This window comes from Pyrus communis, chromosome 7 (genome assembly GCF_041283825.1).
Source record: "Pyrus communis isolate YQ-2024b chromosome 7, ASM4128382v1, whole genome shotgun sequence".
In the NCBI taxonomy this organism is placed as follows: domain Eukaryota; kingdom Viridiplantae; phylum Streptophyta; class Magnoliopsida; order Rosales; family Rosaceae; genus Pyrus; species Pyrus communis.
This window is the reverse complement of record NC_142571.1, coordinates 8,651,547-8,666,152: the sequence shown is the minus strand read 5'-3', so window position 1 is coordinate 8,666,152 and position 14,606 is coordinate 8,651,547. Positions and strand designations below refer to the sequence as shown.

Here is a 14,606-nt window from a genome sequence, read left to right as displayed (position 1 = left end):
TGGATCAGATGAATTAAAGAAGATCAACAGACATAAATTAACAAGAGGTGTGTGAGAAGTAATTTGGAATGTGTGGATAGCACACCCCTAAAAGAAAGGGTCCTTGCACGCTCGAAAACGTCATTGGAAGAGGTTAGTAAAGAATAAATGAAGAAATACATCAATGAACCAAATAATAGTGTAAGATAACAAAATAAACAATGACATTGAGTTGAAGAGTAAGAATTCATATATATCATCTTTTCCTTACAGTACTACAAAAAAATACAACTCGCTTCTATTATATTACTAGTTTAACTGATTAAAAGTTGCTAAAGATGAGTATAATATCTACTATTTTCTTGACATTTATCCCATTCCCATTCCACCTGCAAACTGCTTTGTCAATTCAATAGCGCCACAACAATAATACTTGTTTCCATAGCTGCAAACAGAGTATTTAAAATGAGAATATAAGTTGAAGTGTAAATTGCATTATAGTTTGTAGTAATTCAACTATACTTACATTAACAAAAAGTAAGGAAAAAAAAGAAATCATATCCAATTAGATTGAATCCAGAAGCTCAGTCAAGATAACATCAAATGTTAAACCCCTTTACTTTGCGTTCCGTTGCCATGTGGATCTGTTTAAATTTGCTTTTCTTACCAAAATTTAAACAACAGAAAGTTCAAATAATTGTTGATGCTCATTTCCAGTGGAAAATGCATCACTTGTAGTCTTTTTGAAAGTTTTTTCTTAAGGGACCTGCTTTGATTTTTCTGGTACCGTCTTTGCTGCAAGCGTGGAGATGACGCCGTTGTGTTATGTGATAAGAGATGTTGCAGCTTCAAATAAATTTCATTGGATATTCTGTAAATAGGTGAAAGGGGATAAATAGATCAAACTATTAAACTAAATCTCACAAAGACAATTAGCAGGGACCAAAATAATTGTTACATTGATGTAGTAGAGTACAACATTCTCAGTCAAATGATTAACCAACTAAGAACCCACATAATTAAAATTAAGTACCTGTAACCTGTCATTTGGAGCCACGGAGAATGTTCACTACGTAGAATATTTGGTTGGTTTCTGCTTTTTTTGGTGATGTTTTCCTATTTGACTGAATATATCACAGCTGCTGCTAATGTTGGGATGAGAGGCAGTGCAACAATCTGTCCCAAGAAAAAGTACAGCTTGAAATTGAACTTCTGTTAAATTCTCTGCCAAAAGATATATCTTAAGCTGAGGAATTATAATCTTACTAACAACAAACATTTGACCCAAAATTGAAGGGAAAAATGTTGAAATTGATAATTGATAAAGCAAACTCTGCAATTTTATACTGAAAGGTTGACAATGGCTTCAAATTTAACTCAAGATATAAAACTACTTGTATACCTAATTACTGGAAGAAAGTAGAGAAAACCAAAGTGCTTCTATCCCAGGTTATGATGCTCTGCAAGGCGATGCTTGTGATAAACCACCATATGCAACGGCAGATAGCAAACTATAATGATAATGACAATTATTATTTCAATAAATAGAATGTATGATTCAACATAAATACATTGCAATCAATTTGATCATAATCAAATCATTAAGATAATATGCCCTGCAACGTAAATTCATGAAACGCCATTTTACACTGTCACAGATTTCTAATCAGGTTGGTACTCCTCCTTTTGATCCTACTGAGTTTCGTCACCTTCTCAGGTCACTTACATATCTCACTTTAACTCATCCTAGTATTGCCTTTGCGGTCAATCATATTGCTCAGTTTATGGCTCGTCCCACTATGACTCATTTGGTTGCTGCCGAACGTGTTCTTCATTATGTTAAAAGGGTTCGTTAGACTTGGTCTTAGTTTCGGCCTCACTGTGGTCCACTTGTTTCTACTTGGCTACTCTGATGCAGATTGGGTTAGTCATCATACACTTGTCGGTCCACCTCTAGGTATCTTCTTTTTCTTGGCCCCAATCTCATCTCTTAGAGCTCTAAATAGCAGCCTATTATACGACGTTCTAGTGTGGAGTATGAGTATCGTGCTCTTGCTCACACTTGTACTGAATCTCTTTAGGTCTCCTACTTACATTGTGAAGTTCAGTGTGTGAATTCAACGCCCATTTGTTGGAGCAATACTAGAAAATATGAAAAATAACAATATAATTCCAATGATAATAATCATAAAGATATTCACAACATCAATTATATATGAGATTAATATAAACAACTAGAGAGAAAGTTAGAATAACTAACAAATTTGGAGATTGAGGCTTGCATAAATGCAATGTCCTAAAGATAGAATTTTGTCTCTACTCTTATGCTTATAGTTCGGTAGGCGTCTATTTCCCAGGATTCAACAATCTATAATATGAAATCAAAGCACTTCAATTTTCGGACTCTGGCGAACTTTATATATTTCGTACTCTCAAGACACGACTTGGAATTTGACTCACGAAGTATGAGAGAAACAAAGTGGGGAAACCCTATTTCTCAAGAGTAAAAATTAACTCTAATTTTCTATATCTAATACCAATGGTTTCATGGGTTTATATAGAATCCAATTTCTACTAATTAAAGAGATGTAACTTTTCATCTATAAGTATACATCACTTATCAAGGGAATACACCTAAACAACATAACCTTTCTAAGAAATTGGTTGACAATATTTTTCATTCAATTATTAAAATTATATATTACAATATTTCATATTATAATATATAATTTCCAACAATCCCCCACATGAATGAAAAATTTGGAAAAATTTGAGAGTACAGGCGGACAAGAGATGCATCGGGAGAGGTGTTGTTTGGACTTGAATCTACCCTAGTGAATACTTATCGGATTACTTGGTGACGCAATGAATATAGAATCTTGAACTGTTCACCGCAGTAGTAAACCGAGACAATAAGCAACACACATCACTAATCCTAATATATTATGGTTCATACGGTTGTGTTCATTTTGGTCCTGAACAAATCCCGGATTCATGAGAGCTTTAGAGAATTTAGCCATCTCATACTCATAGAAGTGGCCCACTTCTACTGTCACATAGGTGACCACTGATTAAGAATAGTCTGCTCTATTCCTCTTATTTATAAGATATCACTGTCATTAAGTATAAATATACATCATAAAACTTCTGCAGACAAAATACTTCTTCCACCATAGGAATGAGGTATATAGTGTGTTAACTTCTTTGAATCATGCCCAACCAGTTTGCCTATTGAACTTAGACCTTGGGATCTCCAATCAACTAAGTTAGGTTTCCGTCCGACTAATTCATTAGTTATGTTAGCTTTAGCCTCATTCCCCTCGATGATCAACTTACTCTCTAGTCAAACCTATAATAATTGGTACCATTTAGGTTGACTATCTTTAATGGTGTATACAATTCATCTTATGAAATTATATTTTATACGAGAGTAGTTGTTTTTCAATTTCAAGTCCTCAAAATTATATATATGTTGGGACTTTTGGAAGTAATTTGCTAACACTAGGAAGTAGACTTCCCCCACATTTAAGGTATTTGTAGGAAGGTCTCTAACTCTTCATACCTTAAAGTTAATCATTATAAGAGGTAACTCCTTTTTATTCTCTCTCTTTTAATAAACAAATTACTCTTTACAATTTAGACATTGTGTTTACCCCTTACTCGGCTAAATTATCACAAAGTACATTTCTCTAGCCTTAAGGCTGCATTCAATTCCATTATAGATTATGCCTTTGTATATCCACCTATATGTACTTTGACTTTAAGTTATCAAAATTCAAATTAGCCAGCATCATTGAATTCATAACATGTCCATCCATATTCTTGCTTAATAAGCATCATCATGTTTAATTTAATTGTGTATGCTTACTCAATAAGCATCAATTTCAATGGCTCATCATTCCTTTTACGAAGACCCCCACACTTTCAGTGTATACTTCGCAAAGGAATTGGCTTTGGTTTTATCCATGACTAACATGGCCTATGAGCAAAACTCATTTTTGTAGTGCCTTCACATGTTACTCCTTTATCAGGAAGTGCTCATCATTCTATAAATGTGCTAATTCAATCAATGAGTTTGCAAATCATATAGCCTATATCCTTAGATGCCCAGCCACAACATTAAAGATTGCATTATGATCTTGTAGCTAATTGGGAGACAAAAACTCAAATATTCATGTTTCCGTATCACTATGGCTTTGAAGCTCTCACATATATATCTACAGTATACAACCACAAGTTTTGTGCCATATGCATACTAACATAAGAAAAACCTTCTCTTTTGCAAAGAAAGAGGCTACACAACCGCTAACAGAGATTTACTTCCTCAATTTAAAATGCAACTCATTTTTTGCGCTACTCTGCAGAACCAAACTCATAAACCCATAAGCAGTTATTGATTCTGCCCAACTACATTATGCGCATTGCCAAAGTAGTTAAGTCGTTCTTACGTATAGACTTAAGGGTTGCAATCCTTACCAATACTCAACAAGAAGATACGAAAACTTTAATCGCAGAAAAATATGCCCAGTTAATGAGATGCATCATACTCATATGAATAAATCAATCCACATATATATCACACACACATTGGTCGAATGGGAATGAATTTCCAGGCAACCATTATATTTCATTTCTACGCCTATGACTTGTGATAAGTAACCTCCAGTGCCTATGACGTCATAATTTAGTGTTGAATTAGCCATTTACATGAGTCGAACCTAAAAATTATCATTTACAAATAAAGAGAAAAATCACTAGATTGTAGTAGTAAATAAGTCGCTCGCATTGATTGTGCAACGAACTGCTAATCAAATGAGATGGGCCTGGCTCAATCTCGTATAGGTCTTACTGGCCCATAAAGCCCATTTAAGGCCCAAATGTTTTTGGTCTACGAAGGGGAAATTAATCGATAGATTTTGGGACTTGGTTTAGGAGACGGGTTGGGTTTTCGAAACGGGTCATCGAGCTCGGTAAACTGCATATGAATGCTTAAACCCCAAGACCCAAACCCAAACCCTGCATCTTCTTCTGAGGCTAGTTTGTGCCTCTCTCAACTCTTGCAGTCTTTCTTCTCCTTTCAGCTTCAAAAGGTTAGAATCTGGGATTCATAAATTGGTTTGGATATTGGAATGAGGTTGTATGTACCATCAACTTTTAAATCCTTGTGGAATTAAATTGTATAAATATTTGGGTGTTTGATCAGACGTCACAATGGATAGAAAGGCTCGTGACAGTGACAATGAGTTCAAGGACGATGGCGATTTCGACAACGATGAGCTGAGTGTTTTTTATTTGTAAATTCTGTTATTGGGTTTTGGTAATCATTCGGTTTTGTTTTGGTGATTTTGTTGTTATTTGATGGTTTGTGATGTAGATGGAGCAGGAAGAGGATGACTTTGATGATGAGCAGGCGAGGAGGAAGAAGATGGAGGAGAAGTGGGGGAAGAGGAAAATGGTGATGGGAAAAACGATAATAAAGATGCGGAGATGGAAGAACTCGAGAAAAAATACATCAATCTTCGTCATCAGGAGCAGTAAGAGACTTCTGTTCACAATTCTTTTATGCTTAATTATGAACTTGTGATGCTTAATTAGAATGAAGACATAGAGCTAAATAATGTGAATATAAGAGATAATATGCATAGCAGTTGGAGGTTGGTGACCAAATTTGATATTAGGTTACAGAAGTCATTGAATAATATAATAGTCCGCCAGTGTAGCTATAGAAATTGAATACTAGTGCCATTTTCATCTTAGCTCGACGCTAAGTTTCAGTATCTATTTAATTTAGTTATTATGAAAGCACAAGGTGGAGTTATATATGCATGCGCAATTTTTCAGTTTGAGATAAAAGGAAGGAACATACATCTTACATGGATATAGGCTGGCATGAAGTTAATTTTGTTCTTCGTTTATTCCCTCTTCCCATGCAGAGATATTTTAAAGAATCTAAAGCGTCATAAGGACGAAGATCTTAAAGGTCAAGCAGTAAAGAACCAAAAGGTGTGTGTTGTTCAAAATAATAGCTCTTGTAATATCCATGAAATAGATTACCACAGGTCGCTTTAGCTTTTCCATTTTTTTGTAGCGTTTTGACATGTTAAGATGTTATGTTTTTACCTGAGAGGCTGTCTGCAGAAGCCAGTTAGGTCTTTATTTTGTGATTCACATGAAGGCGTCAATGCAGGATATTCTGATCTAGTTGACTCATCAAAGAGAACTTTGGATTCTTGAGCAGAACTACAACAGGTATGACTGTCATAAAAAGTTGTTGCCTACCTATTACTACTTGGTCTGTTGTGATTTGTTGATATTGCCATTTGTATATGCTAACATTTATCGCATCATGCTATATTTCTTGTTACAGGCTTTCGTTGGGAAGAACCCTTCTTCCATCTTTCAAGCAACAGATAGTATGTGCAAACTACATTTATCAAACCATGATATTTATTTTGTAATATAATTTGGCTCTCCGTTGTTGTGCATAATCTATCATTTTCAGCATGACAAGAATTGCCAATATGTGAAAGGTTTGCTATGCTTGGTGTATTACATTTTGTGTTTGAAGTTTTTAATATCCATTTAAATTCTCGTAAAGTGTGTTTAGCTTGTAACTATACAATTAGCTAAGATAGGTAAGGAAATGCTTCAAGTTTCCTCTATTCTAATGATTGTGAGGGTTCCTCTAATTTCAGAAGTTCCACTAGGACAGTTACTATAATTAGTCAGATTATGATGGTACTATGCTATTATTAAGAGTACGAGTTTTAATCAAGAGGAATGGATTGAGCTCAGCCTTGCCCAAGCTATCCCAAAACACAAAGCATAAAGCTTGAGCTTGGACCGGCTGGTCTGCTGAATTGTAGTGAAGTTTGTGCTTAGTTCTGATTAAGAACAAGCAAGTCCAAATATGTGATGGTTTACGCGTATTAGGTGGGAAGTTCAGAGTAGATCAACAAAAATTAGACACTTTGTGATTTTGATTACAGCTTTCAAGGAAACATCAATTAAATAACCAGTCTAGAGGGTAGGTAATTGTTGTTGTTGTCAAAAGCATAATGTTGGCATAGAAGGTAAATCAGTTGGGTCTTGTTTTCTGATCTGAGGATAGTCAAGATGAAGCCAGATTTCAAATTTTCCCAAGGATGTCAGCACAAATCTTTCCTGCTTTGATCTCATATATGCCTTAGCCGGATTAAGCAAAAAAAAGGGGCTACCATGGTCTAATTGGCTGTCCTAGTTTGTACTGTTTGCATATTCATTAACTTCATACTGCATATGTTCATGTATTGCTTCTCCTAATTCATATCCTGTTCTGTAGGTAAACCTGGACAATCTAAGAAGTCACAGTCATCTAAGAACGTTGATAGTGATGAGGATTGGTGACGGATTTCTTCTTTGCTTTCGAGTTACTCAGATCATAATTTGGATATTCTGAAAAGAAGAATCATATTCTACTATCTAAATATGCTCTTGTTATATTGAAGCCTATCTATAAAACTGAAATATTGTTTAACATTATTGTTCATGCCATACTTCGCTAATCCATTTGGAGCAGCAAAAAGAACTTTGGAATTTTGTTGTTTTATTGTTTAAAATTCTTGTAAATGGTGGATTCAAGTACCTTACTATTATTGCTGTATTTCAACACCTTAGTGTCTAACTTTTGTTATTTTTCAATACATAGTTCTTATCAGTTAATACATCAGGCTATTATGTTATTAAGTTTGTCTCAACCGTTCAATATGAAATATACCAGATGATAGTATTCTGACCTTTAAATTCCATTAGGTACTAAATTAAATTAGTTTGTTATCTAGAGGGGCGGCAGAGAACCATGAAATTCAGTTGTAAATTATACTTGTAAAAATCTATGTTGCCATATGTTTACTTTAAGTATACTCTTGGGCAGTTCTGTATAAATTCTTTCATGCTCCGATAACTTTTCTTGCATGAATTTTAGGAATTTATTCTACTATGTTCAACTTTTCATTAGTGTGTGCATTTCCATGCGGGTTACTTGGTCTAACTAAGGCCTGTCACGTTGTATCTTGTAGAATATCTACTTTCATAAACAAATTGATAGACAAATGGCGCTGCTGCTATTAAAAGCGAGCTGCATGCTCTTAATCAGGTCTGGCTCTATAATTGAACTTGTAAACATGCCTTTCCCTATGGCTGACTTGTGCCATGCTTTGCCAGATATCACTAGGAATTCATTTTTCTTTTTCCAATTGCAGAATATTAGTGAACAAGTTGCTTCTTATTTAAAAGACCCAAGCAGAATGGTTGGGCAGATGCAGATGTGGTCATGTGGAAATTAGCAGTTGCTGTATTTGGCACTGCAATACATTAACTCTTATATCTAAATTGAAAAAATGAAAATTTCACAGTTCCCAAGGTCTCACGTGCATGCTCAGATACATTTGTGCTTCATATTTTTAACATCATAACAAGATTGGGTTTTTAGTAATTTAAACACGAGTTATTGATGTGCAGGTTCCTGTGGGGGAGAACACTGCAAAGGGAAGGTACTGATTGCATATAATTGTGGTTTAACTGTAATTCTATACTAATATGAGGACCCATTTATAAATTCATTGGAATTAAATGTCCCATGGCATTTACAATTTTCTCATGTGCTATATTAACTCCCAAATGAGGTACAAATTCGTTGTTTGGGATGGATGCTGACGTTTGAGCAAATTTTGGGTTGTTTGTGGTGTTTGCTTCAATTTTCTTTTTGGATGGCCCCGATGTGACTTGATGAATTTGTTCCTTTTATTGCTCATGCAACCAGTGAGCGAGGGCTGTGAGTGTTTCACTACTCTATTGATGTCAATGGCACTGCATTGTATCAGCAGCTTTTAGTGGGCTTTGAACCTCATCAATCCTGAACTTCTATTGCTTTTTTATTCTAGATTTGCACTATTTGATTAATCGCCTCAGAGACAGCCGTTCCTCCTAATGCTTCCTGACCCTAATTATTCGAGGTTGAAGAAGCGGAAACCATCTCCGTTGTGTGGTAGCGATGCAAGGCTGAGCCAACTGTATAGTCCTTAGATCTCAAGCTAAGAAATTGTCTGCTATTTATTTATTTGATATATTATTCAATCTAATATCTGTTATACTTATTTACACAATTTTTCAATGGGAGTCGAGTCTTTAAGAAGCATGATTTTGTTGTAAATGACGATTAAGATCTGTATATTTGACATTTATAAGCAGATAGGATGTTTTTGCTTTCCACGGTGCCGAAATAGCATTGCTGATGCTGGATGTATTTCAGTATTTGATGATGTTGAACACATTTGAGCTATGCAATATTTGATGATTTGAACACATTTGAACTTCAATATCTAATTGCTAGGGGCTTTTATATCTCAAGCGGTTAAGAGCGCTTAGCTGTGAACCCGAAGTTTTGAAGGCATAAAATATCTTGAAGACAAAGAAGGAATGCAAAATATGTTTGTATCAAGTAAAATTGCAAACTCATGGAGGGCTTGTGGACTAGTGTCGCTTCTTTTTCTGGGAGATGGAGGACCAAACTACTAGAACAAGCGTGAAAGAGAAGCCAGCAGCTGTGAGAAGCACCTTCCAACGTCCGAGGTTGCAGTTGTTACTGGCAGCCCTCATCCTTGCAATTGTGAAATCAGGTTCATCCTCTTGCCCTTCTTCTTTGTCTGAAAAACATACAAATAACATAAAAATTTTGTTTTTGAAATGAATACAGACGGACGTGGAAGTGTTTGGATGGACTATAATTCATTGCAATACAACAATACGACATACCTGTGTCTTCTTCATGAGAGTCCATCATGATGCAATTCAACCATCCCCGCTCATCGACACGAAGGTCTTCAATGTATTCTTTACTGAAATGAAGGAAGTATATTCCTGGTAGATGCTCCCACATGGACAAATCTCCCCCGATGACACATGGATAATGAGGATCTGATTTGGTGTTGTGTTGGGTACTTGTCATCATATTATTCTGGTGCTCTTGCACAAGCTCGACACCAAACTCCTTTATCCGAAACTGGTCAGGAAATCTGGCTATTACCAATACCACCACTTCATCTCCACATTGTAATATTGTTTCAGTCTCCATCCTCCAATGGCTCAACCATTTCATATCTTCTCCGTCACCAGGAATTCCGTAGATAATTGGTTCATAGATCCACGTCAGACCCTTACTCTTGTTACTCACTTTAGTCATTATTGGGGTAAAAAACTGATAATTATAATTCTCCACCTTTGCATAGGTAGCAAAGATGTTCAAGCCTCGAATTCTGTGACTAGCATGCAGTAAAGGGACAATAAAAGATATCGAGGACTTGGTACTTTTATAGCTGAACCAGCCCGGAACCTCATTCCCAGTAAAAAATGTGCTGAATATACCAAATTGATACAGTCCCTATGTATTTGCCACAGTCATCACAACATTACTCAGTCATTTCTTTCCCATTTTATATATTTAAGACTTATGAGAGAGAGAGAGGCGCACCTGGACTGGGACCTCTTCTGGATGATCCCTGGTTGCGTTTCGACGATGCATTCGAACAGCTGGCATGGATTCCAAGTTGGACAAACCCAAAAGTTTGATCATTTCCGCATCAACTCTATCAATAGGCTCTAACTTGTACTCGTACTCCCACTCAACTAGATTCCAATTGCAACCCACCCCGTACGGACACCGTAGCTCAGGGGAAAGATATGTCATTTTTTTTAATGATATGCAACCCGATATATCAACCAGTTCGTGTACATTTGGCAACCCCACAAGCGATTCGAGCTTCTCACAACATCCGAAAGAGAGTTTATCGAGCCTTCTCAAACCTTTGATGAAACCTGGCAGACTACAAATTGGATTCCTAGATAGATATAGTCTTTGTATTGAGGATAGAGTACTTAAATCCGTAGGAAAGGCATCATCAGAAAGATTGCACTCCTTGAGACTTAACTCTACTAAAGAGCATGGAAAAGAACTCAAGATAGTTGAACTTCTTTCTGGCCACAATTCACTTATTGGAATTCCATCCATGTCAAGAACTTTCAGACACTCCATCTTCTTCATCATCTCCACTGGAAACTCTTCAAGATTTGAGCAGCCAGATAAAATGAGTTTTTCAAGTGATTTAAGCATGCACATGTTCTTCGGAAGCATCATAAGATTCTTGCAATCCTTTAAGTTTAAGTACACAAGTCTCTCCAGGTTTCCAATGGATTCATGAACATCAATCAGGCTTGTGCAATCTACAAGAATCAATTCTTCTAGACTAGGGCAAAGTGAGAAGTCCATGATTTCAGTGAGGGAATGGGAATGGCTGACGTCAAGGAACTTCAACGATGGAAGAAACTGTGGAAACAAAGAAAAAAAGAAAAAGAAAAAAAACAATGAAATAAGTATCTAACATAAGAAATTAGTCATCGAATTAAAGAAAACATAGAAGTTCATTTTAACACATGGAGTTAGTCAACAAATAAAAAACTAACAAAATAAGGAAAATGAATTGAAATGCCTAGAGTAACATACTTTTATTCCTTTCCAGACTTGTCTTAAGCCACTATGTTGCATTTCAAGAACAATTAGACAATCCAAAGGAAGATCAACAGGTATAGAATCCAATGGAAATTGAAGCCAACACAACCATCTTAATCTTGTAGGGAAATTTGCATAACATCCATCCAGTCGTACATGACTAAGATGGAGTAGTTGTAAATTACGCATCCTTCCAAATGCATTGGTTTCCAAGACGGTCTCATTTGTGTTTATTGATCTGTTTGCAAGATGCATACGCATATCCAGGGCAAGACCTTGAATTGTTTGTGTACCCTAACAGAAAAAAACAAAAGTTAAAACATTTATATGGATAATTTTCACAAGGAGAAATACATACATAGACATAAAAGGCATGTTTCTTACATTCTTTTCCCTCAGTACTTCGAAAGAATCCTTATGGCGCCATAATCTACTACGTTTTCCAGACTCTTTTGATTCGTGGCAAACAATCTCTCTTCCCATGTCACGGATCATGTCATGCATTTTCACATTGTTGCATCCATCAACTGTCACCAAGCATCTATCGATGAGATTTTGAATGCCAACAATTGTATAGAAATCACATCCATCGAGTATTCTAACAATGTGGCTTTTGTTCCTTCCTATTAGGAAACAAGCAATGTGGAGGAATAATTCCCGGTCATGGTCATCTTGTAAATTGTCATAGCTTATTCTTAGTTTATTCATGATTTCACCATTAGGGATAACTTTTAGCTTCTCCAATGCACTTTCCCATACATCTATACTTTCCCCTGATAAAGAAGACCCCAAAACTTTTAGAGCTAATGGAAGTCCGTCGCAGTAGTGTACAACCTTTTCTGAATATTCCATGTAACCTCTAAGGGGATGATCCTGGCGAAAAGCATGCCAACTGAAAAGCTCTAAAGACTCATTGTAATACAAAGTTCCAACTTTGTGCACCTTTGTAACTTGATGTGCCTTTAGCAACCTTTCACGCCTAGTTGTTATAAGTATCTTACTTCCTGGATAAAACCGATCTTTCATCTCTAGTACTGCATCTAATTGGTCCATATGGTCCACATCATCAAGAACAAGAAGCACTCTTCTAGAGCTTATGGCTCTTTCAATCTTTCTTAGTCCCTCACTAACACCATGTATTTTCACTTCTCTGTCGTTCAAAATATCATAAAGAAGTTGCTTTTGTATTTGAACTAAGCCATTTGGTCGATTTGCTGTTTCGCTGATATTTTCAATGAAACTACTTCCTTCAAAGCTTCTAAAGTTTGAATTGTAAACATGTTTTGCAATGGTTGTCTTCCCTATTCCACACATGCCATACACAACTAGTATACCGACATCGGTTGATCCATCTTGTAACCACAAATTGATGTCTTTGACTTGAGATTCGACTCCAATCAATTTTGGCACAACGCTCAATGGTGTGCGACTTAACTTGCCTCCAATCACTTTAACAATTTTTTCAATAAACTTTGACTCATACCTAAGAATTTACAAACAAAATGAAAAATAAATCAAAATGTTATGTCTCACAGATGTATTGGATGAATGAATAATGAATTGGGGAATTTAGATAATTAATAAATCAAACAAATGTTGATGGCCTTTACTTAAAAAAGAATTAAAAGGAATAATTAAGCAACAGGAAACCAGTAGACTAACATGGAAAATGACTAATCCTTAAGTTTATCCAAGTGTGATTTCTTTAAGTTGACCTAAATTGGGATAATTATTCACTACTGAGGTTGAATAAAAACTTATAAAAATCAAGGTCCCTACGGATCATAGTATCAAATTAACTGAAGAAAGAGAAGAGAAATGGAGAAAATGAAAGTTACCCATAAGATTGATTTTGTAAGACCATGCCTGCTAGATCTGCAACCTCTGTAAGTGCCTTCCTCCATCCCTTCACCTTTTCCTGCGATTGAGATTTCTGGTGTCTTGCAAATGCTTTTCCAATACTTTCTGTCTGCTTCCTCACGTGGGACGGGTCGACATGGTAAAAGACTGGTAAAACTACATGGTCCGAGGGAGGCCTTTTGCGTTCAAGGATCATCACAAGCTCATCAAGGCACCATCTGGATGATGCGTAATCTTTTGAAAACACAACAACAGAAGTTCGTGACAGCTGGATCGCTTTCTGCAGTCCTGGCCTTATATCTTCTCCTCTCTCAAGTTCATTGTCGTCTCGGAACGTGAGAAATCCTGCGTTGTTCAAGGCTGTATAGAGGTGGTCGGTAAACGTCTTGCGGGTGTCTTCGCCTCTGAAGCTCAAGAACACGTCGTAGCGATAACCCCGAAATTTTTTGGAATCAGAGGAGGTTCCTTGAGATGTTGTCACGAGAGCCATTGATGCGGATTGATATTCAAACCAAAAAAACTAGTCTTTGCTGCATGCAATGCAAATGTCTCTGTGCAGGGGATATTTAATTGGGTTACTCCTATCTACTGGAAAATTTACAAATTATAAAAAGGGTTGTTCCCATGCTTTTTAAAAAGGGTTGTTCCCATGCTTGACCCAAAAAGTCTTTCTTTAAATCATGGCCAACCGCTAGTGGCAGAGATTAAAACAAAAGGTTGTATAGGGTCCTTCCTATCTACTTCCAGGAGAAATTTTTATGAGTGAGGGAACATGTTCCCTGCACTCCTAAAAATTTCTCTTACTTCCAGGAAGGTTCTCAAACAATTATAAAATGGGTCGTGTTCCCATGCATTGACCCAAAAAGCTTTTCTTTTAAGTCATGGCTGGCTGCTAGTGGCAGAGTCCTAAAATAAAATTGCACCTATAGTTGCAAATAAAAAGGAAATAAAACATAATTAAGTTGTGTAAAAAATGCGAGATAAAAGAAGGGGTGTGATATTTACACACCTCATTTTATCTTTTACATATGTTTTTAATTTTCAATCATCGGATCAGATGAATTGAAGAAGATCAACAGACATAAATTAACAAGAGGTGTGTGAGAAGTAATTTAGAGTGTGTGGATAGCACACCCCTAAAAGAAAGGGTCCTTGCACGCTCGCAAAACGTCATTCGAAGAGGTTAGTAAAGAATAAATGAAGAAATACATCAATGAACCAAATA

General features: G+C 36.2%; 1 protein-coding gene and 2 long non-coding RNA genes across 34 annotated transcripts in view; 1 reads left to right on the top strand and 2 right to left on the bottom strand.

Annotated features, from left to right (window-relative positions):
- Nucleotides 1–682: 682 nt before the first annotated feature.
- LOC148695657 (uncharacterized) overlaps nucleotides 683–14,606 on the bottom strand; it is a 61,651-nt gene continuing 47,727 nt past the window's right edge. Inside the window, exons 2-3 of the long non-coding RNA XR_015964869.1 lie at nucleotides 1,020–1,155; nucleotides 683–850 (exon numbers count right to left, since the gene is read on the bottom strand). This is a non-coding gene — a long non-coding RNA (uncharacterized LOC148695657). The remainder of the gene's footprint in view (nucleotides 851–1,019; nucleotides 1,156–14,606) is intronic.
- On the top strand, nucleotides 4,926–10,089 carry LOC137733355 (uncharacterized). Of its 32 annotated transcripts, none has more exons than XR_015964849.1 (11): nucleotides 4,926–5,069; nucleotides 5,183–5,513; nucleotides 5,913–5,982; nucleotides 6,118–6,228; nucleotides 6,347–6,392; nucleotides 7,301–8,113; nucleotides 8,220–8,323; nucleotides 8,479–8,510; nucleotides 8,780–8,791; nucleotides 8,901–9,635; nucleotides 9,713–10,089. It is a non-coding gene; the product is annotated as an uncharacterized LOC137733355 (long non-coding RNA). The 32 variants fall into 32 exon arrangements; XR_015964862.1 differs by lacking the exon at nucleotides 8,780–8,791 and having other exon boundaries at nucleotides 8,220–8,380; nucleotides 8,973–9,029; nucleotides 9,350–9,635; XR_015964846.1 differs by having other exon boundaries at nucleotides 8,220–8,380.
- Nucleotides 9,331–13,932, bottom strand: LOC137735374 (disease resistance protein RPV1). Its single transcript, XM_088697928.1, has 6 exons — nucleotides 13,360–13,932; nucleotides 11,906–13,004; nucleotides 11,516–11,815; nucleotides 10,487–11,338; nucleotides 9,772–10,396; nucleotides 9,331–9,662 (listed from the first exon to the last, which is right to left on the bottom strand). The coding sequence occupies exons 1-6, from the start codon at nucleotides 13,869–13,871 to the stop codon at nucleotides 9,490–9,492; spliced, it is 3,561 nt and encodes a 1,186-aa protein (XP_088554054.1). The 5' UTR covers nucleotides 13,872–13,932; the 3' UTR covers nucleotides 9,331–9,489.

Bases quoted from the DNA above. Each gene is read 5' to 3' on its own strand.
- LOC137735374 (XM_088697928.1), bottom strand. From the start codon at position 13,871: ATGGCTCTCGTGACAACATCTCAAGGAACCTCCTCTGATTCCAAAAAA. The intron at 13,005-13,359 runs GTAACTTTCATT...GTAAATTCTTAG, and splicing joins TTACAAAATCAATCTTATGG to GTATGAGTCAAAGTTTATTG. The intron at 9,663-9,771 runs GTATGTCGTATT...TATGTTTTTCAG, and splicing joins CTCTCATGAAGAAGACACAG to ACAAAGAAGAAGGGCAAGAG.